Source organism: Cupressus sempervirens, chromosome 5, assembly GCF_028749045.1.
Source record: "Cupressus sempervirens isolate cs-2001-9-10 chromosome 5, ASM2874904v1, whole genome shotgun sequence".
Taxonomy (NCBI): domain Eukaryota; kingdom Viridiplantae; phylum Streptophyta; class Pinopsida; order Cupressales; family Cupressaceae; genus Cupressus; species Cupressus sempervirens.
In genome coordinates, this window is record NC_143122.1 from 348,464,759 (window position 1) to 348,491,947 (window position 27,189).

General features: G+C 38.2%; 1 protein-coding gene across 1 annotated transcript; it reads right to left on the reverse strand.

The window, feature by feature from the left end:
• Nucleotides 1-9,692: 9,692 nt before the first annotated feature.
• On the reverse strand, nt 9,693-22,563 carry LOC149556143 (uncharacterized). Its single transcript, XM_089829721.1, has 5 exons — nt 22,348-22,563; nt 16,470-16,535; nt 16,292-16,381; nt 9,869-9,934; nt 9,693-9,782 (listed from the first exon to the last, which is right to left on the reverse strand). Exons 1-5 carry the CDS (start codon nt 22,561-22,563, stop codon nt 9,693-9,695), a joined length of 528 nt encoding a protein of 175 aa, XP_089685847.1.
• Between the last annotated feature and the right edge of the window lie 4,626 nt (nt 22,564-27,189).

The following is a 27,189-nucleotide window of genomic DNA, read 5'->3' on the forward strand; positions in this document are numbered from 1 at the left end:
ATTCCTTATCCTCTATTTTTGGATTGTATTATTTGATGGAAGAGGCACATCCTTCACCATTTGGTCATGTTTGTTCCACCCTTACAAAACCTCTTTTCCATTACACTACTCCACCATGTCAATTTTGTCCCTCTTAGCTATGTTTTGTATAGCTTTACCTTATTTTACTTCACTTATATCTCCATAATTATAATAGTTCTCTTGGGAATCTATCAACCCCAAAACCTCTTCACTATCTATCTTGCCATGATAGATATGGAAATCAATTATTGTCGTTCTTCTACCACATTGAAATATCTTCATCAACCTTATCATCCTTCTTTCTTCAAGATCTAAGTCCCCTCCATCCTCTCCATGAGGATTCTCAAGTGCTTAAGCATCACTTTCTTGTTCTTCATGCACATCCCTCGTAGGAATCCTTTCCAAAGCTTCCAAGATTTCCAAGATGGTTGCATTTTACTTGCTTACTTGTCTCAGTTCTCTTTACCTTATTGCATCTTAGTCTCTTTGTTTCCTCAACTCTCTATCCATTATTTTAGTAGCTTATATCAGCTCTTGTATCTCCTTCTATATATTTTTTTTGGAGGCATCTTCTCAATATAACAATCTACAACACGAGTAACTAATTTTGCACCCCTCAATAGATCTACTAGATTTGATACCAATTATTTGAGGAGTCAAGCTAGATCCCCAAGAAGTAATAAACATTCAACAAATGACTTGTTTCAAGAATAGATTCAAACCATTGAACTAAATACCTACCCTTCTCCACAAGGGTCCCTCCAAATCTTCAAATTGGGTTACCAAATTTATTGGCTAGTCCCAACTCTTTCTAAGGTCTTAAAATATCTCAATTAGGTTGTTCCAATAGTCTAAATGCATATCTTTAATAGGTTTATTCAAAACCCCATACTTGGACATTATCTAGCCTTGATCTTGGTATCGCTATGAATCAGGTAATTCCTTATTTTCACCAATTTCTCCCAAACCCCATACAAGTAAATTATAGTTAAAAATACTACTATTGGAGTATGACAACATATAACAATCTCATTTTTATTTCCTTTGGACCAACTATTTGATCCAACACTATGGATTCAACAAAATAGGCCTAATTACCCTTCAAAACTAGGGCTTTCTCAAAGTGCCTTCTCCAACCACTTCCAAATTCAAACAAAGGTTACTTCACCTTTACTTGAACATAAATGAAATATTATAAAGGAAAATATCACCTAAAAACCAAAAATTTCCATTTTGAAGAAAGAAAGCATTTCCCCTTTATCTCTAGTCATCTTAGTTTCTTGCACCAAAATCACATCCTATTTATGCTACCAAACCACATTCCGCAAAATATCCTTCTTATGAGGAGCATTCAATCCTCTAATATTCTATGATATGATATTCCTTTATAACTTTTGTTACAACTATCCTAGATGGTGAACTATCTCCCATTTACTATATCAACTTTACTTGCCAATTCTCTTATTTCTTTATTATTCTTCCTACCCAAACAATAATTCTTACCTTCCACATTAGGTTTGTACTTTCTCTTAGTAACCATGTTAAAAAATGGGCTAGTAGTTGAGAACTTCTTCTTCCTACTATTGACTTCTTCCTAAGTGTGGTGGTTGGGGTGTAGGAAGTCAAAATGTCCTAGGTAGAGTGCAAAATGGCCTAAAAGGGAAGGTATACCTTACCATGGGGTAATGGGTAGCTTAAGTGATGAGTAACTAACTTAAGAAAGGGTCTCTAGCATGAAATTGCTAAGGGGTGACCTATTTGACAAGTTGGAAGTGTAAAAAGGCATGTAAGCAAGAAAAATTGCAAAAGTTGCTCTATTGCAATTTTGCAATTTTTGAAAAAAATGTTGTCCTTTGCTAGAAATTGGAGTTTTTTTCTTTAAAACATAAAGAGGCTGATGCAAAACATTAGGAGGGGAGGAAAAGACCTAGGAGGAAGTATAAATGACTTCCCAAACCCTAAAGTGAGGAAGAAGTTGTCATTTTGAAAAAAACAAGTGTTGTAGCATGCATTTTGAGAGCAAAAAGACTGGTTTTTTTCAGTTTTGAGGTTTTCCTTCATTGTTTTTTCATTTTTTACCTGATATAATGTTAGATGGAATGATTTAGAACAATTTTTATTTAGGAATTTTGGCTTGAAATCGTTTCATTCGGTAGTTATAAAAATCTTTTGTTTTTAGGTAGTTTGCTATCCAGTTTACAACACTTTGTAAAGAAACTAAGATAACTCACTATCCCATCGTAGGAATTGTATGGCCTTTTGGGGATAGTGAGTACACTCAATGTACTATATCAAAGAAAAAGTAGGGCCCTTCAAAATGCTAGCAAGCATTTTTAATCTCTTGCCCTAAGCGAGCCAAAGCAAGCCTGGTTAGGGAAGAGTTGCATAAATAAGCATTTTACATTGCAAGATTGTGGATTTTGTTGCAGGTTGTTGAAGGAGGTTGGAAGAGGAGTGAAAAGAGATTCTTTGGGTGAAAGGATAGTGCTCCACCAATCCATTTGGCCAACAAACAAGATAGGACGGCAGGTTGTACTTTGATTCCTTATAGCTCTATTTTGGAGCAATTTGGTGAAATCAGTAAAGAAGAAGGCTTCAAAAACCTATTTTGACATGATAAAGGAGTAAATTTCAAGGTTTTGAGACTCCTTCCATGATACTACAAGTGGTTGGTAAGATTGGTCAAGAAACCTAGTTTGATTGAAGGTTTTCAATGATCTTCATTGAGAATGGCAGCCTGACACGTAGCAAGAAGTGAAAACTTCTCAAGACAGTGGAGAAGGGTTTAGGATTGGTGGATCTTTGCTTGAAAAAGATCCTATAAATCCATGTGGTGATCGTGGAGGACACCTAAGTCTTAGAGGTAAACTGGAAACATGAATCAGTGATTGATTCATCCCTTCTCTCCCTATCAGTTGGGTGCAATACAAATTCATGGAAGGCAAGAGTGGTGAGTGAAGCAAATTAATTCCAGAAGATTAGTCATTTAGAGTCCATTTGAGTGGTGGAATGAAAAACCCTCTATATTCATGTTCATACAAACAAGAAACCCTTGTAAATAGGCATATTTTTGGGAATCCCTTGTACGGATAACTTGGGTGTTGCAAACCTAAAAAATCTTCAAAGGGAGCCAAAAGGGTACCCAAATCACAAATTTTTTTGAGTTCCTCTTAAGGGTTGGAGGAGATATAAGCCAAAAATTAGTTTTGGAGGCCTAATTTGTTATTAGTCCTAGTAGCCCTCTTAACTATGCAATCTACAAATCGATTGGAAACCCAATACTCCAATCCATTTAGTGATCCTAAAAACTATTGAATGAGACCTAATACAAGCCTTGGAATTCAATATAGCCAAGAATGCACTCTTGGAAGCCAATTGTGAAGAACGGTGCAATGAGAGCACTAGAGAGACCCCATGGTGAAATAGAGTTTTGAGTTGATTGGTGAGGATTAGTGTAATAAGGGAATAGATAGAAGATTCCCTTGGAATAAGGTATAGGAGAAATACCCTAAGAGGCTAGGAGAAAGCCTGGATTGAGTTCTACTAGTTGAGGCTAGAACCTTGTTCAAGATCCTCCCCATCATATGTCCTCCAACTCCAAACTATTTCCAATACCAAACTGAAACTGATTTTCTAGAACAATCAAAACTGACAACACCAGAAGGCTAGATTACCATGCACCATGCACTTAGTACATACCAACTATTATAAAGACTCAAAACTAGCTATTTCAGTCTGCCAACTAGGCCTAGTTTAAGGCCATTTACAAAGCAACTCACAATCCCTTGACTTTTGGAACTCTGATGACCCAAAACAGTCTTAAGAGATGACTCAAATGCAAGGATTCTTTTATTTTTTTGGTCTCATGATCAACTTTACAATGGTTTTTACAAAACCCTCCTTTCTAGCCCCTTTACCCTAGGGCTTTCTAGAAATATTACTTTGCAATGTCTCTAGAATCCCAAAATGGTTCAAACACCTTCACTTTGGTTATATTAGATGACTTCCAATGTAAAATGAAACTCTTGTTTAGAGAAAACACTAAATCCACCTTTGGAGCAATCAATTTTGATTATCGAAACTTGTCTCCCACATGTGGGAATGAGGTTTTAAACTCATTTAGACTCTCAAAACCAAATGAAACCTCCCTTTGGACCCTTTACATAACTTGATTAAGCACATTTTGGCTTATATTGCCAATGTTGGCAATTTTACAAAATATTGCACTTTTAGTGCCTTTTACATCTTTTAGAGGCTTCGATAGCCTTATTACATTATTTAATACCTTTATAGGTCTTTTCTATCCACCCCTAACCTAGGATCAATCCTGATGCAGAGGATAGGGTGATGGACCCAAGCAACAACCCAAAATGAGCAAATTTGTAACAACGTGCCAAGTGACCCTTCTAGGTCCCGATGGGCAAATCCTACAAACAGTCAACTCTAAGATGTTTTTAGGATTTAATAGGTTTTTTCTACCCTATCTAGCATGTTCTCATCAAAACCTTTCAGTTTCCATACCCTCCAAGCCAAAATGCATAATTCACCCAAATGTTGTCAATGCAAAAATTGCAAAGTTGCATTAGCAACTTTTGCAACAATTTAGCAACTTTTAGGAAATAACCATAAAACTATCTATATTCCTATATTCCTTTGCGGTTTTATTATTGTCGAACCTTTTCTAAGTCATAGAATTGGAATCAAGTGAAAAATGTAAAAATTGCACTTTTTGTGCAAAGTTGCATTGTTGAAAGTTGTAAAAGTTGCTCAAATTTGCAACTTAGTGGAAAAAAGGTCATGGGATCAAATTGTCTGCTCCATTAGCTCTGGGTGGCTGGGTAAACCCTATCCTCAACCTCATCCTTTTCGCTTCAACGCTCGAACATTCTCGAGCACACCGGACCGGAATGTCCCCAAGGGTCACTAAATGCCATAGGGCTACAATCGTTGACGAGGCATATCTCGAAGCTCGTGCAAGGTATGGATGTGATTCTAGTTCCTACAGGACCGTGTTTCAGAGGCCTACAATAACCTCTCTCTCTTTTTGGATATCACATTTCATTTTGATTTTACAATGCCATCTCGAGTGATGCTGAAACTTGCAGTGTTGGCTAGTACAAAGTTGCCAACTGCCAAATCTCTCTCACCTTTCGTTGTGGGATCGAACTATCTACTCTGTTAGTGCCAAGTGACCGAGTAAACCCTATCCTCAACCTCCTCCTGTCCACTTCAGCGCTTGAACATTATCGGGCATGTCGAACCGGAATGTCCCTAAGGGTCACTAAATGCCACAGGGCTGCAATCGTTGATGAGGCATATCTCAGATCTCGTGCAAGGTATGGATGTGATTCAATTTCCTATAGGACCGTGTTGTAGAGACCTAAAATAACCTCTCTCACATTTTGGAGATCATATTCCATTTTAATTTTACAATGCCATCTCGAGTGATGTTGAAACTTGCAATGTTAGCTAGTACAAAGTTGCAAACTGCCAAATCTCTCTCACCTTTCGTCGTGGGATTGAACTGTCTACTCTGTTAGCTCCGAGTGGCCAGGTAAACCCTATCCTCAACCTCTTCCTATCCCCTTCAGTGCTCGAATGTTCTCAGGCACGCCGAACCAGAATGTCCCCAAGGGTCACTAAATCCCATAGGGTTGCGATCTTTGACAGGGAATATCTTGGAGCTTGTGCGAGGTATGGATTCAATTATAGTTCCTACAAGACTGTGTTTTAGAGGCCTACAATAACTTCTCTCACTTTTTGAAGATCACATTCCATTTTCATTTTATGACGCCATCTTGGGTGATACTGAAACTTGCAGTTTTGGCTAGTACAAAGTTGCAAACTGCCAAATCTCTCTCACCTTTTGTCGTGGGATCAAACTGTCTACTCCATTAGCTCTAGGTGGCTGATTAAACCCTATTCTAAACCTCATCCTATCCCCTTCAGTGCTCGAACTTTCTCGGGCACGCCGAACCAGAATGTCCCCAAGGGTCACTAAATCCCATAGGGCTGCGATCTTTGATGGGGCATATCTCAGAGCTCGTGTGAGGTATGGATGTGATTCTAGTTCTTACAGGATTGTGTTGTAGAGGCCTACAATAACCTCTCTCACTTTTTGGAGATCACATTTCTTTTTCATTTTACAATGCCATCTCAGGTGATGTTGAAACTTGCAGTGTTAGCTAATACAAAGTTGCAAACTACCAAATCTCTCTCACCTTTCGTCATGGGATCAAACTGTCTGCTCCATTAGCTTCGGGTGGTTCGGTAAACCCTATCCTTAACCTCGTCATATCCCCTTCAGTGCTCAAACATTCTCAAGCACGCCAAACCGGAATGTCCCCAAGGGTCACTAAATCCCGTAGGGCTACAATCTTTGACGGGGCATATCTCGAAGCTCATGCAAGGTATGGATGTGATTCCAATTCTTACATGATCATATTGCAGAGGCCTACAATAACCTCTCTCTCTTTTTGAAGGTCACATTTCATTTTCATTTTACAACGCCATCTCAGGTGATGCTAAAACTTGCAGTGTTGGCTAGTACAAAGTTGCAAACTGCCAAATCTCTCTCACCTTTCGTCGTGGGATCGAACTGTCTACTTTGTTAGCTCTGAGTGGTTGGGTAAACCCTATCCTCAACCTTGTCCTATCCCCTTCAGTGCTCGAACATTCTTGGGCATGCCAAACCGAAATGTCCCCAAGGGTCACTAAATCTCATAGGGTTGTGATCTTTGACAGGGTATATCTCGGAGCACATGCAAGGTATGGATGTGATTCTAGTTCCTACAGGACCATGTTGTAGAGGTATAAAATAACCTCTCTTTCTTTTTGAAGATCACATTCCATTTTCATTTTACAAGCCATCTCGGGTGATGCTGAAACTTGCAGTGTTGGCTAGTACAAAGATGCAAACTGCCAAATCTCTCTCACCTTTCATCGTGGGATCAAAGTGTCTACTCTATTAGCTTCGGTGGCTGGGTAAACCCTATCCTCAACCTCATCCTATCCCCTTCAGTGCTCGAACGTTCTCGAGCACGCCGAATCAGAATGTCCCCAAGGGTCACTAAATCCCATAGGGCTGCGATCTTTGACGAGGTATATCTTGGAGCTCGTGTGAGGTATGGATGTGATTCTAATTCCTACAAGACCGTGTTGCAGAGACCTACAATAACCTCTCTCTCTTTTTGAAGATCACATTTTGTTTTCATTTTACAATGCCATCAAGATGCTGAAACTTGCAGTGTTGGCTAGTACAAAGTTGCTAACTACCAAATCTCTCACACCTTTCATCGTGGGATCGAACTGTCTTCTTTGTTAGCTCTAGGTGGCCAGGTAAACCTTATTCTCAACCTCATCCTATCCCCTTCAGTGCTCGAACATTCTCAAGCACGCCGAACCAAAATGTCCCCAAAGGTCACTAAATCCCATATGGCTGCGATCTATGACAGGACATATCTCGGAGCTCATGCGAGGTATGGATGCAATTCTAGTTCCTCCAGAATCGTGTTGCAGAGACCTACAATAACCTCTATCACTTTTTGGAGATCACATTCCATTTTCATTTTACAACGCCATCTCTGGTGATGCTGAAACTTGCAGTGTTGGCTAGTACAAAGTTGCCAACTGCTAAATCTCTCTCACCTTTCGTCGTGGGATCGAATTGTCTATTCTGTTAGCTTCAAGTGGTGGGTAAACCCTATCCCCAATCTTGTCCTATTTCTATGTGACAACGGATAATCAATATTGACTAACTTTAAAGATGTTAAGAAAAGGGGAAATTTAGTTAACAACATTGGAAATTTAGTTTAAAACATTGATAAATTGTTAATGAAGATAAAATATTGAATGGACTTATATCAAAGGTAGTGATGTAAAAATAGAATATATGAGTCAAGCAAAGACATGAAGTAGAGAAGTGTTGCAAGGAGGAGATGAATGGTTTATTAGTTCTATGAGTATTTTCATAAGGGGGAATATATAATAGAAAAAAGTGGAAACATTATTGTGTTTCATCATAATTTGAAGATGATAAATATTGGTGAATAGAGGAGGTCTAAGGCCATGCACTAATTCATGCACCAATTATCTGGTAATTACTTTGAAAACCAAACCTAGTGTGACCTTATTAGGTCTATGTACTTTACATTGGTTAGGTGCTACAAGAATGGAATTGGGAATCTAGGCTTTGGAGTCTTAAATAAATTTCCAAAGGGGGTTTGAATCTACCCATAGAATAGTTAGATTTCAACCTAAGAGGAATTTAAGTCCAAAAAATCAGATTAGGAGACCTACAAGGAATTCTATGATAGTCAACATTTTGTACTGTATGACAATTGGAGGGTTAAACCAAGAGTTGATTCTCAATCAGTTCAACATAAGGAAGGTTTCCTAATAGGAACTTGGGGTTGGTGAAGCCATTGGTGAAGAGTTACAGTTATTGGCTTGGAATAGGTCTAGTGTCCCTAAAACAAAAAGGTGCAAGATCTTGATTGGAGAAATACTCACCTTAGAGGAGTTCACAAATGACCCTATCACTTTAGATAGGCCACAAAAAATGATATCCTAAAGGAGTGAGATATTAGGAAGGCCATAAGTTTAGTTTGGTAGATTAGGAACAAGAAAGTGCTTAAACCTCACTTCTTGCTCAACATCTCTACATTAGTGAGGGGGAGATGAAGAGGATAGATGGCTACATAGATATAGTAAAAATAGAAATACGAAGAGGGGGGGGGGGGTGAATAAGAGAGAGTGAGATACAAGGATAACATGAGCTAAAACTACCAAATTGTAGTGCTTGAATCCTTCATTAGAAAATAACACCCAATTTTGAATACGAGTCTACAATACAACATGTTCCTTCCACTTGTCATACTATTTTATTTCCTTTTAAAGATGCTCTATGATTTTCCATAACATGCACTGTAAATTCGTTAACAAGTATAGCTCCCTCTTACAAGTATCTTATGTGTGATCTTAGATATCTCTCTTTCTTATGCATCACAACTATTTATTAAACTTTTATTTTTACCTTAATCTAGTTACTATAGAATAATAACAACACATTCCAATCAACTGGTGATTATGTTACAATCATTATTGTATGAAAACACATAAAACTATCAATGATTATGTTACATTTATGATTTTTTAAATAACTTTTTTTTGCAAATAATCCATCTTTTCTCTACTATTGTATCAAAAATTCAAACTAATTAGGTATTGAATTAAACTTGATAAACAAATGATAGAGAAGGAAAACTTTTAACATGAACAAGATCATAAATCATATGATGATGACATATTGCAAATGATTAACTTATGCTTAAACAATGATAAAGTTTATTGTTAATCAATATTCTATCAAAGTTTTGAATAGATTAGGTATTGAATTTAATTTCATACATGCACATATCTAATTTAATGTCATACATGAACATATCTAATCTAATGTCATACATGAACAAACATAGCATATATATTAACCAATAATGTCATAAGTCGAATAATGTCATACATCAAACAAATGTCATACATCAAATATAGAATGTCATATACATCAAATGTGTATCGAATATGTCCACTGATGCCTATATATATATACATGTCTAGATCAACTACATCTTTTCCTTCCCATGAGGGGAAGGAAACAAGTCTCTCGACACCCTCTACCGTTGTGTGGAGGGAGACAATGGAGATGACGAGGCCCTCCTGACACGCTCACTCGACCTCTTGTTGAGGCTCTTCTCCAGCTCCAACTGATACAAAGAAAGTAGATATGAATCAATATTTATTATACATTGAAATCAAATATATGTACACACAAAATCAATTATTTTCTTACCACCAACAAATAGTCACTCTGTAAGTTCACCTCAAATACTCGTGGATGATCAGGCATGACGAGACCCTACAACAATTCAATAAATATAATCACTTATAAATACACATATCACCAACAAAAATATTGTACCTAAGTAAATATCACCAAAGTCATCTTATACCCACCAATTCCAACCCAAGTTTTGATTGTGGGTCCAAGATATTTAGAGCGTGTGAAATTTGATCTAACAACTTATTTTTGGGTTTAGAAAGAAAATACATGTCATAAATGGTAAGATAAGGTCCAATAAATGATAGGAATTATTTGATTCAAGTTGAAATAGAGAAGCACACTTATAGATAAGGGTAACCTTGAGTTTTTAAAGAAAATGAATCAATATAGGACTTAAATAATAATTTGAAGGTCCAATGAGTGTTAGGAGAGTGTGAAATCAATGTAGGAACCCATAATGTATATTAAAATGGGGCTAAAATTAATACCAAATAAGTGTTCTTACTTTTTCAATGTTAGAGTAAATAATTTATTATTTATTATTTATTCTATTACTTAAGCTTACTTAGGTAAATGCATTTATTTAATATTTTGTATTTAATGCATGTAGTGGTTAGTTGTTGACAACACGGGAGTTTGTTCCCTTCTAGCATGTTCCACTTTTCTGTGGATGCTTGGTTGTCAACCTTATCTTCTACCTCCTTCCAGCTTGTTCTACAAGCTTCCTTGAGGCCTTTATAAGTGGTCTCTCTCTCATTGTAAAATCATCCATTCACATAGCAATTTCATTTTTCCTATTGTCAAATATTTTCTCTTGCTTTGTTTCCTTCAAGCTCTTGCTCCTTCAGTTTCTCTTCAGCAAGCTATTTGCATGTAGGTGATCTTGGTGACTGCGGAGTTGGATTTCATCAACTCCTACATGGTATCAGAGCCTCCCTGCTGCTTTTTGTTCGAAAGATTTTTTTGAAGCCACGATTCGGAGACACAAACCCTAGTTTGTTTGTGATTTTTTCTTCAATCAAGGAGAAAAGCATTTTTTTTAGTATTTGGAGAAAAAGGAGAAAGAGGATTTGACATAACAGATCTAATATTTTTTGGGCTTTTTTCTTTATTTTTTGAAGGTGCGACGGCGGCGATTCAGAAAAAATAACTACAGCGGTGATTTTCAAACAGCGATATCTCCCTCATACGGACTCATTTTTTCGAGCAATTTTTTTTTTTTTGGGGTAGGATTTCATGATCTACACATTGGTACAGGTGGTTTGAGATCTTTGTTCCTATTTTTTTCTGCAACTCGCAATTCTCAATTTTTGCCACTTCAAATGCTCAGTACAGGCTCATCTGGACACATAATCAGGTTCTATTTTTTTTGAAAGTGTATATTTTTTTGTCTACTTTTCAGATCTGCAATTAGATTATAGATTCTGTGGACAAAAATATTACTTTCAGAAATAGGCCCTAAATTGGCTATTATAATTGCACTAAGTAAAGAGTGCCCAATTTATACATTGTGGGGGGGGGAGCATTTTCTTTTCTATAATTTAATTCAGAATAAGACCCTTCTACTTCTATCTTCTTCTTTCTCTCAATAGCGGATCCATCTATGACCTGTCTCACACCACACAACTATCACACTTGAAAGGCACAAATGACACGGCTTCTCATGTCAAGGGGTTTATGGTCATGTTTGGATGAGAATCAACCTGTTCTTACACGAGATTTTGAGGTTCTTCAGCATAGGAACAAAATGGATGAGGCCATGGGATTGATTGCACTAAACATTTCAAACAATCTACTATTTCACTTGGATGGTTTGACTACTCCACGGGCTTATTGGCTCAAATTTTAGACTTTGTTTGGCCAAGTGAATGAGTTCCAGGCACTTCAGCTAGATGCAGAGTTGACTTCTTTGACACCTGACAACTTTCCCACCATTGAAGACTTCTTGATGAAGTTCAAATCTCTACATACACTTTTGCAGGGATGTGGGAAAACTAAGACAAATGATGAGTGTATATTTTTTATACTCTCAAAGTTGAGAGGAAAGTATCAAATCTTCTCTTCCACTTTCTACTCCACTATGGATGCCTTGGGTGATAGACATAGGATGCCTTCTTTTGAGACATTTTGTGATCAGTTAACCTGTGAACAGTCCAAGATTACTCAGATGGATTCACTTTCAGGTTCACAATCACAAGCATTGCTTACACAGGAGCAAAAGTCGAAGCAGATATTAGATCCCTCTTCTACTGGTTCATCATCTTCTAAGAAGAAGGAGAAAAAGAAGACTGAGATTCCTACCTGTTCCTATTGTGGGAAACGATCTCATGATGAGGCACATTGTTTTCAGAAGAGATTTGATGGCTATGTGAAACAAATTGCAAATTTGCAAGCTCTTCTTCAAAAGAACACCATTTCTTCTCCATCCTCTTCTACCTCACATGGATCTGCCTTTCAATCTTATTCCCCATCTTTTCCATCTACATTGGATCTTGGAAAGGATCATGCATTACAGGCTACCATTGCATCTTCTTCACAGGTTCCTTGGATACTAGATTCAGGTGCTTCTCACCATATGACATCTTCTCAAGGTGTCTTCTCTACTCTTAAGGCTTCTCCTATTCCTCATATTCTCATGGGGAATAACACTGCATTACCAGTCTATGGGAAAGGTTTAGTTCACATCCAAGATGGTATATTCAATGATGTATTTTATGTTCCATCTTTGTCTGCCAACCTTCTCTTGATTTCTCAGATTACATGCAGTGGATTACGGAAGATAGTTGAGTTCACTGCTGATTCAGTCTTCATTTGGGATCATGTAACAGGAGGTCTTATTGCTACAGGGGTAGTTGATCCTTCCACTCATCTCTACACCTTCTCACACTTTGGTCCACCATCTCCATTATTGGAGCACACTACTTCTCTTTCGCAGGAGCATCATGTGGTGCAGTCAAGATACTTGAACCTTTGTATTGTTCTTGAGATCCCTATTTTGACTGCCACGTCACATCCAGTTGAGGGCTTTTCTTCTCTGCAAGATTCTCCTTCTGCTCTACCTGATCTTCTAGCTTCATTTATTGAGACTCCAGGTACACTTTTTGCAGATACTACAGTGGACATTCATGATAGTGTCATCACACCTGCCTTGGGGATTCCATTTCCAGATCCTCATACATTCTCCTCTAGGCATCAACTAGGCTTTCCATTTTTGCCTCTCATTCAGGGATTCCCTTGTTATGTACCCTTGTTTCTTCCACATTGGAGTTGCATTGGTTCGATCACTCCTTTAGGGGCTCCTTTATTCTGTGGAGGCTTTAGTATCTCTCATGGGGGGGCTGGTTGTACTTATGGTTTTGAGAGAGTCTCTTGAAAAATTTCCAATGGAAGTTGTCCTTGGGGGGTCTTTTTGAGGCCTTCCTTCCTTCCTTCCTTCCTTTATTTTTTAGCATGTTTGTTCTTACCTCTTTTTGGGGGAGGGTTTTTCCCATGTGGTTTTCTATCTTTTCCCATTTAGGGCCCATTTGGTTGCTGGAATATAAATTAAGCATTGGCATTCGGAATGCTAGCTTTGGGATTCTGAAACTTGGAATCTAGATTATGATTAGGGAATCAAATTTGGGATTGTTTGGTTGACCAAGAATTCATTGTGAGAATACAAATTTCCTTCGTTTGGTTGCACATTGTGGAATTGGAATACTAGCCAAAATAACATGCAAAATATTATCATCCAACTGTAGCATTATCATCATGCAAAAAAATTCAATACTTATTTGGTTTGTTGAAGTCCAAACATTTTTAACAAGTATAAAAAGATTAAGTCATGTTGAAAGTAAACATTATCATAACGGATGAGGATGAGATTGTACAAATGGATACTAAAATTTTTACGACTCTTGCTCTATAAAAAAAATACCATTGATTATAATTCACATAATTATTGATATGAAATATGTATATTGTTCAAGTCTCGTTGAATGAATCTGAATCACAAGAATTGATGAAATAAGAGTAAAAAACATCCCATTAAAAATATATATATTTGTAGAGATCCAATAAAAAATTTGATCATCACAACATTCAAACTCGCAGGTGCAAAGTCTAAATTTTTATATTAAATTTTTACGAAATCTTACCTGGAAACACTTTTACGCCAGAAAAAAAAATTAATAGAGTAGATTGTTTTTGTCCTGCATACAATTCATTTAACTGAGAAACAATGTATGTGAAAAAGTTATTTCACCAAACTTTTTTGCAGTAACTACTGAGGCGGATCAGGCAGAAAAAGCCTGATAAATTACTCAACAGTGGCAAATATATGAGAAAGTAATAGCGAAAAATTTTCCCCCCATTTAAAAAAATTAAATTTCAAAAATTAGTGCAAAAAAAAGTGCCCCCAAATGGGCATCTGAAAGTCAAACCCAATCAAATTTTACTTTAGTTGAAATCCTCATTTTCAAAAAATGGGAATTAAAACGAGAATTCCAAATAACAAGTATTTGAAGGAATTTGGAATCCTTGTTTTGGGGGTCAAATGGGGATATCGGATTCCATTTTTTTCCAATTCCAATTCCGATTGTGCGGACCCAAACAATAGATTAGAATTTTTTTAGAATTCTGAATGCCAATTTTGTTCTAATTCCAGCTACCAAACGGGCCCTTATAGAGGTTGCATCTTCTTGCATTGTACATGGGTACCTAACATGGCCTTGTTGCAGGGACCCGTTCTGCATTCATCTTAGTTTTGTGAGCTTAAGGCATTTTCCTAAGTTGCACTTAAGGGGGCGTGTTAGAGTAAATAATTAATTATTAATTGTTTATTCTATTACTTAAGCTTACTTAGGTAAATGCATTTATTTAATATTTTATATTTAATGCATGTAGTGGTTAGTTGTTGAAAACATGGGAGTTTGTTCCCTTCTAGCATGTTCCACTTTTTTTGTGGATGCTTGGTTGTCAACCTTATCTTCTACCTCCTTCTAACTTGTTCTACAAGCTTCCTTGAGGCCTTTATAAGTGATCTCTCTCTCATTGTAAAATCATCCATTCACATAGCAATTTCATATTTTCTCTTGCTTTGTTTCCTTCAAGCTCTTGCTCCTTCGATTTCTCTTTAGCAAGCTATTTGCATGTAGGTGATCTTGGCGACTGCGGAGTTGGATTTCATCAACTCCTACATTCAAATGATACGTGTAGTCCCCACTTTATTGGAAGCATGTGTCCACCTCATGCACACAATAAAGTAGAAGAAAAAAAGAGAAAGAGGTAAATATTTTGGGAAAACTACAAGGAGATTAAATATCACCAAGCTAAAGGACAAAAGCTCCCAAACCAAGAATATTAACTATTACATTCATTTGCAGGGATACATAAAAGAACAACAAAATCCTAAAGCTTACTAAGATTCCAAGTCAACTAGTTGAAAAGACCTCACTCAAGAAAATGTCTCAATCTCAAACATCGTGTTGAAAAAGCTATAGCAAAAGCTCAAGTGGTCACTTGAGAAAAGAAAGAGCAAAAATAAAAGATAAGAAAATACTCAATGATTTGTCCCACTAGCATAGCTATAAGAGTATGAAAAGAAGAGAGAAGGGCCATGAATCCAAAAGTCTAGTAAGTTATCTTATCCAACTTTATTTTGTATGAGAGGAGGAGGAGGAGGAGAATGAAAGAATGTAGAATTTTGTTATGCTAATTCCATTCATCCCAAAGAAATAGTGAAGGAGATTTGATGGTGTTGATTCCAAAAACTATAGTCTCTTTGAATCCTAAGGATATGCCTAGTTCTATTATCAAGTTCAACATTTTACTTTGGCCTATGAATAATATTAATTTGAAACACAAATTCTCTTGCACTTATGACTCTACTAGACCAAGGTGAGTATATCTAATCACCAATTATATCTTTAAACTTGACTATTATTTATAGAAAACATATAACTTCCATCTTGTAGGTCCTACTCCTAGTTGCAATCAACTTGGAATACAACTAATCTTCTATTCCTATCTTTACTTTTAATTTCATTATCTCCTACTCTTAGTCCTCATACCTTTATTTGATTTTCTTACTTCTTCTCTACTTCTAACTTCAATATGCGCTCCTAGTTCTTCTTTATCTAATTCTTTCACTGCTACTTCTACCTTCACTCCTAGTTTTTGAATTAAAAGTAGCGAAAACTAGGGTACTGACCCTTTAACAACAAACTAACCTATTATCAGCAGATAACCATTAAACAAAACTACCCCTTACCACTTAGTAAAACAAAAACAAGGTTTCGATCCACAATTAAAAGAGTATCAGTAGGCCTAACATACATACTGCTTGTGTAAAAACCATAAAAGCTATAATAATATATAAACAAAGGTTAACATTAGAAATTTTGAGATTAACTATTATAAACAACAACTAAAATGAAGAAAATTCTTTCATACCTCCGTCAGTGGATGCGAGCTAGCCACAGTTGCAGCCACTCCACTATCAACAAACTGTCCCGAATGAGGAGGTGTGTCCGACATCATCAGCTGCATGTCATACAATACACGTTACATCTAACATGAAATATAAAATAAATATAATCAAATGAATTAAATTAACATGAAACAACTGTACCTGTGTGAAGCTCGTATGATGTCTATGCTCGGAGTCTGTGGTAAAGGTTGAGGGTCCTATGGAGAACTAATGCACATGCATAATTTTTTTGTCAATCCTTAATATGATTACGTAATAAATATATATATTAATTAAAATGATTAAATCGATACATACCTCAGGACTCGTGGAAGGGACAAAAAATGGGCCTGGAGGATCGTTGTTGGGCGCAACAACACTCTACCCCTAAATTTTGAACAATGTCAATAGATGCTAATTAATTAATCATTCACTATACATATGAAATGTGATCAAATTAGTAAATTATAATTGTAATTTACCTGTGTGTCAATGCCAAATGTCTCGTTCAGGAACTGATCGGTGACAAGCCCATCATCCACACCATCTCCAGCATGAGTGCCAAATGTGCATAGGGATCCGCATGAAGTGCACATGTGACCACGATGCACAGAAGCCTCCCCCTCAACTAATGGGCTCGTAGAATGGATTAGGGTTTGCGTCAAAGCATTAATGGTCCCTAGAGTGCTAGCCTCTACATGTTCCTTCACAACTGAAGGAATAGTCACATGCTCGCATTATGGCTTGACCACAAGTGCCCTAACTACATTAGGGTCACGACGTGCTCCTGACCTCTCAAATGATGACCCCCCACCTCTACCCTGGGAGTCTAATATATCAAAATAATTGGGGAACTCCCCAAGGACTAACTCACAATATAATTTCTTCATAAAATACATGGGGACCTCGTGATTCTTGCAAGGAGGGGCATCAAAAACCATCCACCATCTATCCCAAAAAAAAATTCTAATAGCATCGTGTATGCACCAATGGATGGGGAATCATTTAGTATCCTCTCTAACAGTATTTTGCTCACCGGGTTTTCTAAATAATGCACATATACTACCTTTTGGTATTTCTTTTTTTTTAACATCTTCATATGACAATTTATTTGCATTAAATATTTTTTGTTCATCCCTCTTAACCTACCAAATATCTAACTGACCACTAATTGAGGCTATCTGGGTGTTAATGGATTCAAGGGATGATGCCAATTGAGCCCTCATTGGATTGGTTTGTCCAAATTCTTTCAACCGAGCAATGAGTCTTTCTAATTCAGTATTGCCTCTCTCTATTTCATTTATTATATTTTCTTGTGTGCCTGGCAGAGGTCTTGCAATTGGTTCGGGTTGTAGAATTTGTTGTTCTTCTTGAGGATGGTTTTGGTTTTGAGGGTTTTGAGGCTCTTGTGGATTTTCCGGTTGATTATGGACATTTCCTAATAAAAAATCAATTGAAATCCAAATAAATAAACAAATCTAAATGAAATTTGTAAAAGCCCTACAAAATAATATAGAAAACCTACAAAACAATATGAAAAACATATTAAACAATGCAAAGTTAAGTTAATATCACTTATGGTATCGTCGTGGGTGTGCTTGTTGTCTTCAATTTCGTTGGCGAGGAGGCATATTTGCAAATGAAAGTGAAAACTTGGGTTTTTGACCCGCATGCGCACTGTTCTCTGTGGGAATAGCAAAAAAAGAACATAAAAATGATGGGTTGCGGGTCTGCAGCCCATCATTATAGTGTGCACGCTCTATTGAAATTAGGAAGAAAAAAAAACCATGTCACCTTTTTGGCACCACAACTCGGTGCATATGCCCATGGTTGTGTACTGATTTGAAAATGTGAATACTTGGCATAGTTGTGTAGAAGATTGAATTATATGTCTTTTTTTTTTTGGTATATTCATATCTTATTCCTAGAGAAAGATCCAAATATTTTTGCGCAAACAGTGTGTAAACCCTTAAGAACCTAGGGTTTCACTGAACAAATATGATTTGGGGCACTTTCCACCACTGGAAACTTATGGCCCTTAGTAGAAAGTGAGGTAGAACAATCTACAATTGGAATAAATTAATTTTAGAACAGGAGAAGAGGATTTTGGGAGAAATATGAAGCCCTAACTAGGCATCTCTATGTGACTGGTTATAGAATTGGGAAAATGAGTGCAATAGTTAGAGAAATGCATGATTTGGTCATGTTTTAAGGGTAGAATTGGGAATTTTGCATAGAGATAGAGGTGTTCCAAAATTTAGCTTCATTAATCAATCCATTATTGGGTAGTTGTGTTGCAAAATAAGCCTAACTAGTTTTATTAGGCCTACTTGGGTGATCTCAGTTTGGTAAGCCATTGGTAGGTAGGAAAGCCAATTTTGGAGTATGTTGTCAAGGGCCCAGAAGGGTATCCAAAACCATATAAAAAATTCCAAGGTGTTTGGAAAAATTAGAAGTTGTAGGGATAGAACTGCTTGAGGAGACCTAATTGGCTATTAGGCTTAATTAGGAACTTGAAGGCTAGTTAGGGAACATAGATAAATAGTTATAATAAGCTCATCTAATTTGGTTCTATATGCCATAATAGGGTTGTAGAAAGGGCCAAATAATTATAAGGTAGTTTGGATCTTGGGGTGAAATTATATCATTCAAGAGCCATAAAGGGACACTAGGAGGAGCAAGAGCAGAACCTCTTGAAATGTTGAATAGTTGAAAAGGTTTATTAAGGGGACTTGGGAATTCCAAGAAGTTATGGGATCCTTGGAGATGATAGATATAGAAGTAGAGTAGGAATTTTATGATAGAACATGATCAGGTTTCATAGGGGAAAGGTGTGGAGTGCACACCTAAGCCTATCTGCATCAAGAAGCAAAATAAATATACTTGGTCTTATGAGATACATTCGCAATCATTTTTATGGCTTCATGACCGAAGGCCCTATCTCATAGATGACACTTAGGTTCACATTCAATCTATTTTTTATGCAAATGGGAACCAAGCTAAGAAGCATGTGAGGGTGTAATGACATCCTACTTTACTAGAGAGGTCATTGATGTCATTATCGGTAAATAATATGGTCTCACTAACAAAGTAGGAGGTGGTTCTTACATAGGAATTACCTTCTCATTCATAGGTGATCTTTCTTTTTTTTCCTTATGGGAAAAAGAAGAAATAAAGGATGTCCTTATGGGTTGGAGGGTAGGTGTCAAGGGAGATGTGTGCTCTTTAGAGATCTCTTGCCCTTACCATAATGATCGGGAGAGATATATATACAATGATGAAGATTGAGAAAGGGGGAAACACCTCATAATTTTACATCATTGATATATTTCCATTAGCCACACTAGGTGCAAATGTAAGAGTAGAAGACATCATTGGAGGCTACAAGACTTGAGGTAGGTAAGGAGGCTTCCCATGGGGTACATACTTAATTGAGTCTCAAATGAATGAGTAGAGGAAAAATAAATTCAAGCATCTTGAGAGGGTTGAGTAAGGGGAAAAGGAGTAGGTGCTACATATTTCAAATTTAGTTCCTTTGATTCATACTTTTTATCAGCAAGGAACATTACACCCCAATTAGTGTAGGGGCTCTACCAAAGTAAGATAGGAATGATCATGAAAGATGCCCCTATGGGATAACAAGGGGTGATATAGTATCTTGGATAATATAGATAACAACCTCATGGGGAATATTTAGGCATTTATGCACAATTGAGGGAAAAACTCCCATGAAGGTCAACCAAGGGATACCTGCTTTTCTCTGAAAGAAGTCCAAATTAAGGATCACAACAAATATTAAAAACATTGCCTTATGTCCAACATGGACCATTAAATTTTTGGACCCAAAAGGGGGAAGAGACAACCCATCATGTATTTGAATGGTGTTAGAAAACTCACCATAATTCCCATGAATGGGTCATTGATGAAGAGGAACTCCTCAAGGATGACATTTGGTATGTAAAGTTGACCAAGACACCCCTCATAGAGACAACATTGGTCAATGCAAAGACATAGAGGGGAGAAGGCTCTTTGTTGTATGACCTATCCACAGGGGTGAAAGTGATATTTATCTCAAGCAACCTCCAGGTGGGCAGTAAAATTAGAGTGATGGTCACCATCTCTATTAAGGGAATTCTTCTTAGACAGGGAAAGGTATGATGTAGGACCCTAAAATTTCACATCAGTTTCGCAAAAATATGGAGAATGAAAAATTACACTGAACTTAAGATCAATAAAGTCTTTAACGATGAACTTTTCCTTACACCATCTAACTCCTGCTAGCATGTTGGTGAGCTAGGGCCAAATAGTAAGTGTGACAAACATGATTTTATGAACTAAGATTCTAAATTTTAAAAATAAGTGATTAAAAAACAATTAAGATGTTAGTGTGGTAAAGCAGGAATGCCTTGAAGAGCTTGAAAGATAAAAATATTTTGATTATAAAAACTAAAAGAGGAAGTTACAATTATCACACACCAAACTCTTCAAACTCTCTACCTCAAACAAATGTGCAAGTATAGGATGGTAGTGTGCCACATGTTAGTCTCGTGCATATAAAGTACAAAGATGACCTCAAAGATGAAGAAGATAATAAAGTGCTAAGCTAACAAAAGAGACATAAGTACAATAATTGAAGATGATTGCACCTATGATTATAATATAGAATAAGGAGATGAGGAAAAAGATAACACTAAATTTGATATGTCATGAGGTTGCTATCTCAAATAAAATTCTCCACCAATTTGCACACATGAAAATAACCTTAGTTAGATCCCTACTTTGGTGTTTCCACCTCTACACTAACCAAATAAATATGCTAGAAAGAGTGATAGATGATTGTATTGGGGAAATAAATAATGATAATTTCAACAAGAGATGGACAAAGAGACAATATGCTATCAAAAGTATTATAAATAAAGTAGAAGGGAGAGACTCTCTTTAGTGGAATATAATTCATGAGGAAGGTGGTCATACCAATGTGCTACCGATGTGATAAAAATCTCAAAGGCATGATAAAAGGCTCGAGGATGAATTGGAAATTTTTGTAGAATGTTGAAGAAGAGTGCCCAAATCCATGACAAGACGATAATACAATTATTTATTCAAAAAAAAAAGAATTCTACCTCACCTAGTCAATTTAAAATATATCATTTCGATAGGAAAGAATGAAAGGAAGGAAGGCCACGATCTTACTTGAGGATTTGGAGCGCGACTAAGGAAGTGTTGGGACTGTGATTGAAGGTCATGATCGGGCATTTCATGCTCTGCTAGGGCCTGCGTGCCCTAGCCCGCAACGGTCCTAGTCTTGGTGGTATCTGCCTTTATTTTTGGGGGCCGCTGCTGCATGCTTCTTATCAAACACGGGTTCTCCCTCTTGCCGCGGGTGAACGCCTGTTGTTTTCTGGTCACTGGTACATTTTTTTGGGGGGGGGGATCGGTGCTATTGTGGGTTGAGGGGCTTTTTCCCCATCCTTCCCTTTTTTGTTGTTGAATCAGGGTTCAGGGTGAATGGGAGATCTTGGGGTCGCCTCTCCCCTACCTCCTGGTGAAGATTTGGAGATGGGTGAGCTGGCTTCGGTGGTACATGCCGGTAGTAAGGCTCAGAATGGTTTACCCCAATCGGGGGAAGGAGAATCCTCCTCAAATGGGAAGCTCTGATTACAAAAAATCAATGGATGTTTGCAAAAAGCTAAGGTCCAGCCAATCTTGGTTATCCAACCAGAACATCTTTTAGAGGATGTCGAGTATTGGAGCAATCATGCTCTGATTTGCAAATTTCTAGGCCTCCGCCTTTCATTGCCTATGTTGGATTCTTAGGGCTGTCAGGTGTGGAACCCAGAAGGAGATATGGAGATTCTAGTAGCAGCTAATAATTACTTTATGTTTATCTTCTCATGCATGTCGGATAGGAATAAGGCTTTTGAAGGTGGCCCTTATTTCTTTAATCAGGTGGGGCTCTTCATCAAACCCTGGCACACAGGCTTTAACTCTGCGGAAGAAATCCCCTCTCGAGTTTTGGTGTGGGTTTGCCTGTCGAGACTTTCTTTGGAATTTTGGAGGGAAGATATTCTCCACTCAATCTCAATGCTTCTGGGAAAACTTGTGGGATCAGCTTCACAGACTCAAGATCGTAAGGTAATCTCTTTTGCTCGTATTTGTGTAGAAGTTGATTTAAATAATCCATTGCCAGATTCTTTGGAGATTTGTATGGGCTCATTTTCATGGATTCAGTAGTTGGACTATGAGACCTTACCATTTAGATGCATAATCTACCATAATATGGGCATCTACTTCGCAGATGTCCCAGGTATAAGAAGCCTCCCTTGGATGCTCCAGGACCCCCTAGGGAGGACAAGGGAAAGGCTAAGGCATCTAACGGACCTATTGACAGTGAGGGATTTATGTAGATTAAATCTCGCAATAAGGGCAAAGGTAAGAAGAGAACCTGGATGGATAGGCGAACTGATGACACCTTTAACAGGTTTGAGGCTCTTGGAGACATGGTCCAAAAGGAAGGCATCCTAGTTGCACTCTCTTATGAGGCCAAAAGTCAGCACGAGATTCAAGTAGGGGATACACAAAGAGAGGACTTGATTCCTTCTGCAGGGGACCTATAGGTCGAGCATTCAGATATCGATTTTCTCCCTCTTGTTCAAGATATCAGAGATCTTCTTGGATCACAGGGTTCAAAGGACCCAATTTTGGTGGCTTTGGACCCCCCTATGCCTAAGGGGACCTTTGATTCTGCAAAGAGTAATAAGGCTCCTCTTGTTTTAGGCATACATCAAAAACCCTTCAAAAAGGGGCCTTTAGATAAATCGTCAAAAAGTGGTAGGAAGATTGATCAGGAGAAAGTGAAGATAATGGGTGAGAATTTGGTTGAGTCTGGGTCCATGAAACCCATTGATTCTCATTTCGCCCACCCCCATAAATGATTGTGTTTTCATGGAACGTAAGGGGGTTGAACAACATCCCCAGACAAAAGGTTGTTCGTAGATTAATTGAATCTCAATCTCCTGATATGGTCTTTATTCAGGAAACCAAACTTTCTTTGGATGGATTGGCTAATTGTGCTAAGTATATCTGGCCCCAGGGCTCTTGGCAAGGGGTGGGGGCCTTGAATAGTTCAGGTGGGGTGGCTTGCTTCTGGGACCCAAGGAAAGTCTCCCCAGTATGGTGGAGCTCCAGTCGGTCCTCCATGTCTTTGATCGTCACTAGCTTTGAGAATGGAGAAAGGTGCCTTTTATCCAATATTTATGCTCCTACAGACTTTACAGGAAAATCCCAGTTATGTGCTCACATTAGATTCATCCGATCTCTGGAACCTTTTTTACCATGGATTATGGCGAGAGATTTTAATGTAGTTACTAGCCTGGAGGAAAAAAGAGGTGGTCTAGCTAGGCTATCTCAGAAAGGCTTGACAGATTTTTGGTATCCTATTATTGGATGGACAACATGTGGATTACTAGTTCTGAAATTCTTGACTGGAGGGGCTTGAACCATTGGCCCATTAAGCTTTCCATCAATTCATACAAAGTCACCAAGAATCCTTCTTTCAAATTCCAGTTGATGTGGCTCTAAGACTTGCCTTTACCTAATCTTATGGTGGATTGGTGGTATGAGGGGATGCCTAATCATGGTACAACCATGTATACTTTATGTAAGATGCTCCGACATGTGAAGTACAGACTTAAGAGATGGAATAAATAGTGTTTGGGTATCTACATGTGCAAAAGGTTGCTGCTCAAACCAAGCTAGATAATATCACCTGCTAGATTCGTGACCATGGGTTGAGCTTTGAGTTGAGTATAACTAAGTCCTCAGCTCTTAAGGATCTGGAAGAATGGGAGATCCAAGAGGAGATTTTCTGGAAGCAGAAATCTCTTATTGATTGGCTTCAGGAGGGGTATAGGAACACTGCTTTTTTCCACAACTTTGTTAAGGCACAAAGGCATGGGAACTCTCTACCCCATCTAATCCTAACTAATGGGACTGAGATCTATTCTGGTGATGATATTTTCAGGGAAGCTATCAATTACTTCTCTGATCTTTTTTCTAGGGAGGATCCTATTTTTGGGCCTGAGGTGCAGGACATCCTTGATTGTATCCCTCACCTAGTCTCTGCTGAGATGAATAATGCCCTCTTATGCCTTATATTGCTTCCTGAATTGGAGAAATTCATGTTTAATATGAAGAAAGGTAAGGCCCCAGGTCTTAACAGGTTTTCGATTGAGTTCTTCCAAGAATTTTAGGAGATAATTAAGTATGATCTCCTAGATGTGGTCCAGGAATCATATAGTAATAAACAGATGTTGAAGTCTTTGAATTCCACTTTCTTGGCTCTCATACCTAAGAAGGAAGGGGCTAATCGATTGGATCAATTCAGGCCTGTAACATTATGTAATGTTCTCTACAAGATCATCACCAAATTGATTGCTAAGAGGCTCAAGCCTATCCTTGGTTGTTTGATCTCTGCTGAACAGGGTGGCTTTGTTGACGGAAGACAAATCTTGGATGGGGTTGTGATAGCTATGGAGGTAGTCTACTCTATGGCTACTTCTAAGGAGAAATTTATGTTCTTTAAGCTGGACATGGCCAAAGCTTATGATCGGGTGAGTTGGCAGTTCTTACAAAAAATTCTTTTGACTTTTGGATTTGTTGTAGAGTGGGTCGATTGGGTTCTTAGTTGTGTGATCTCGACCTCCTTCTCATTTCTTATTAATGGAGAACCTTCAGACTTGTTTGGGGCCTCTCAGGGACTTCGGCAGGGAGACTCACTATCTCCATACTTGTTCATTATCATGGCGGAGGGTCTTGGCAGGTTTTTAAAAGCTCAGGTGCGATAGGGTCTTATCCAAGGATGGAGCTGGAAAAATGACCTTTCTTTGTATTCTCATCTTCTGTTTGTGGATGATATCATTTTGATGGGCATGGCTAGAATCAGTGAAGCAGTGAATATCAGGAAAGCTCTGGATACCTATCTGAAAGCCTCAGGTCAAAGAATTAATGATGATAAGTCTTCTATTTATTTGTTTAACATGCCTCGGCTTATTCAAAATAGGATTGCTAGAATTCTTAGGTTCCAAATTGGTTCTCTTCCGCTGATGTACCTCGGGGTCCCTTTGGTCTTGGGTGCTCAGCGGAGGGACTATTGGCAGGGGATTTTGGACAAATTCAAGAGTAAGGTTAGTCACTAGACTTACAAATGGTTATCTTCTGCTAGGAGAGTGGTTCTGCTAAAGATTGTGGCGTAAACTCTCCCCATTTACAGGTGTTGTGTTCAGGTTCCCCCCTCTAATTTTGTGAGGGACTTTGATGCTTTATCCCAGTAATTCCTCTAGTCTGGTAGTCTTCTATCCTCAAAATGGAGCCTAGTCAAGTGGGAGTCTGTGTGTAGACCAAAGCAGGCTCTTGGTCTTGGGCTTCGCTCGATGGCTCTTGTTACCACAGCCTTGGCTGCCAAGTTGTATTGGTGATGGTGTAATAATTAAGATCAAGATTGGGCCAAGATTCTTTCCCAAAAGTATTTTGCTAGTGCAGATTTCTCTAAGGTGCCACGGCTTCCTTTGGTAGGTAAGTGCTCCTGTATTTAGGATACACTTAAGAAGGGAGCCCAACTAGTTAAGGAGGGTCTCTTCTAGATTTGTAATGGAGGCTCGAATACTTTTTTTTGGCAGGACTCTTGGGAGGGCCATCCTCCCATCCTCTCTATTTTTCCCCAACTTCTGCCCCTTTCCCATTCTTTTACTAATGCAGGTTGGCTTAAAGTAGAGCATTTTTAGACCATCATACGCCTAGGTCAAGTTGAGGTGGCTTGCTGTAAGGATTCTTAGGAGTGGCTGGTTGGCAGCTTTGACGAGGACCGTGCCCTTCTCTCTAAAGTTTTGGCGAATAGGTTTTGTAGCTCTCTCAAGGGGAGGGACAACTTGGCTTGGAGTCCTAGTCCAAAAGGTAAATTTACAGTGGCCCAAGGCTATGCTACTCTTGACAGGAACTTACATGAGATGACTGAAGTGCATTGGTGGAAGAAGGTTTGGAGCAGCTTTTCATGGACAAATGTAACTTTTTCTTATGGTTGTTGGCTCAGAAGAAATGTCTCACTTGGGAGAATCTTCGCAAATGTGGCTTTCAGGGACCTTTAGTTTGTTGTCTTTGTTGGCACAATGAGGAGTGTGCTTCTCATTTGTTTTTTCTCTGCCCCTTTTCGAGAGAGATATGGCACAGATGGTGGGAGGCTTGGTGTCATGGTTGTATTCATGCTTCTTCTCTTATTGATTTTTGGGAAAGTTTGGGCAGACCTCCAACGAAGACTCCTTTCTTACAATTTGCCTAGATGGTTGGACCGATTTTCATTCTTTGGAATCTCTAGTTGGAAAGGAATTGCAAAATTTTTTGTGATTCCAAATTAGGAAGCTGCTAATTGTGGGAGAAGATTCTCAATAGGCTTCAGGCGATGATTTATGCAAAGTGTTATATGTCTGTTACTATTGATCCTGGGGATCAAGCTATTGTGAGGAATATGAACCTGGGAGATAACAGTCGGGATGCACTCCCAGAAAAGGACCTAGCCATGTTAAGCGAAGGGTTTGTCGAGATGGGAGGTGGTCTCCTCCCCCAGTTGGGTTCTTGAAGATCAATACAAATGGGTCTTCTCAGGGGAACCCTGGTCATGCTGGTATTGGGGCTATTGGTAGAGGTAATGATGGTGGTGTAGTTTTTCTCCTCTCTATGTATCAGGGTCAACATTCTAATAATTTGATGGAGGCCCTGGCTCTTAAAGTTGCTATTGAGTGTGGTTGCTCTTTAGGGTGGCGGAGGATCATCTGTGAGTCAAACTCTCAGATTGTTATTGATATGTTGAATAACCAGAGGTTGGAGGATG

Bases quoted from the DNA above. Each gene is read 5' to 3' on its own strand.
- LOC149556143 (XM_089829721.1), bottom strand. From the start codon at position 22,563: ATGGTAAGGTCTCATAGTCCAACTACTGAATCCATGAAAATGAGCCCA. The intron at 16,382-16,469 runs GTACAGTTGTTT...TATGACATGCAG, and splicing joins ATCATACGAGCTTCACACAG to CTGATGATGTCGGACACACC. The intron at 9,783-9,868 runs GTAAGAAAATAA...TCTTTGTATCAG, and splicing joins AGAGTGACTATTTGTTGGTG to TTGGAGCTGGAGAAGAGCCT.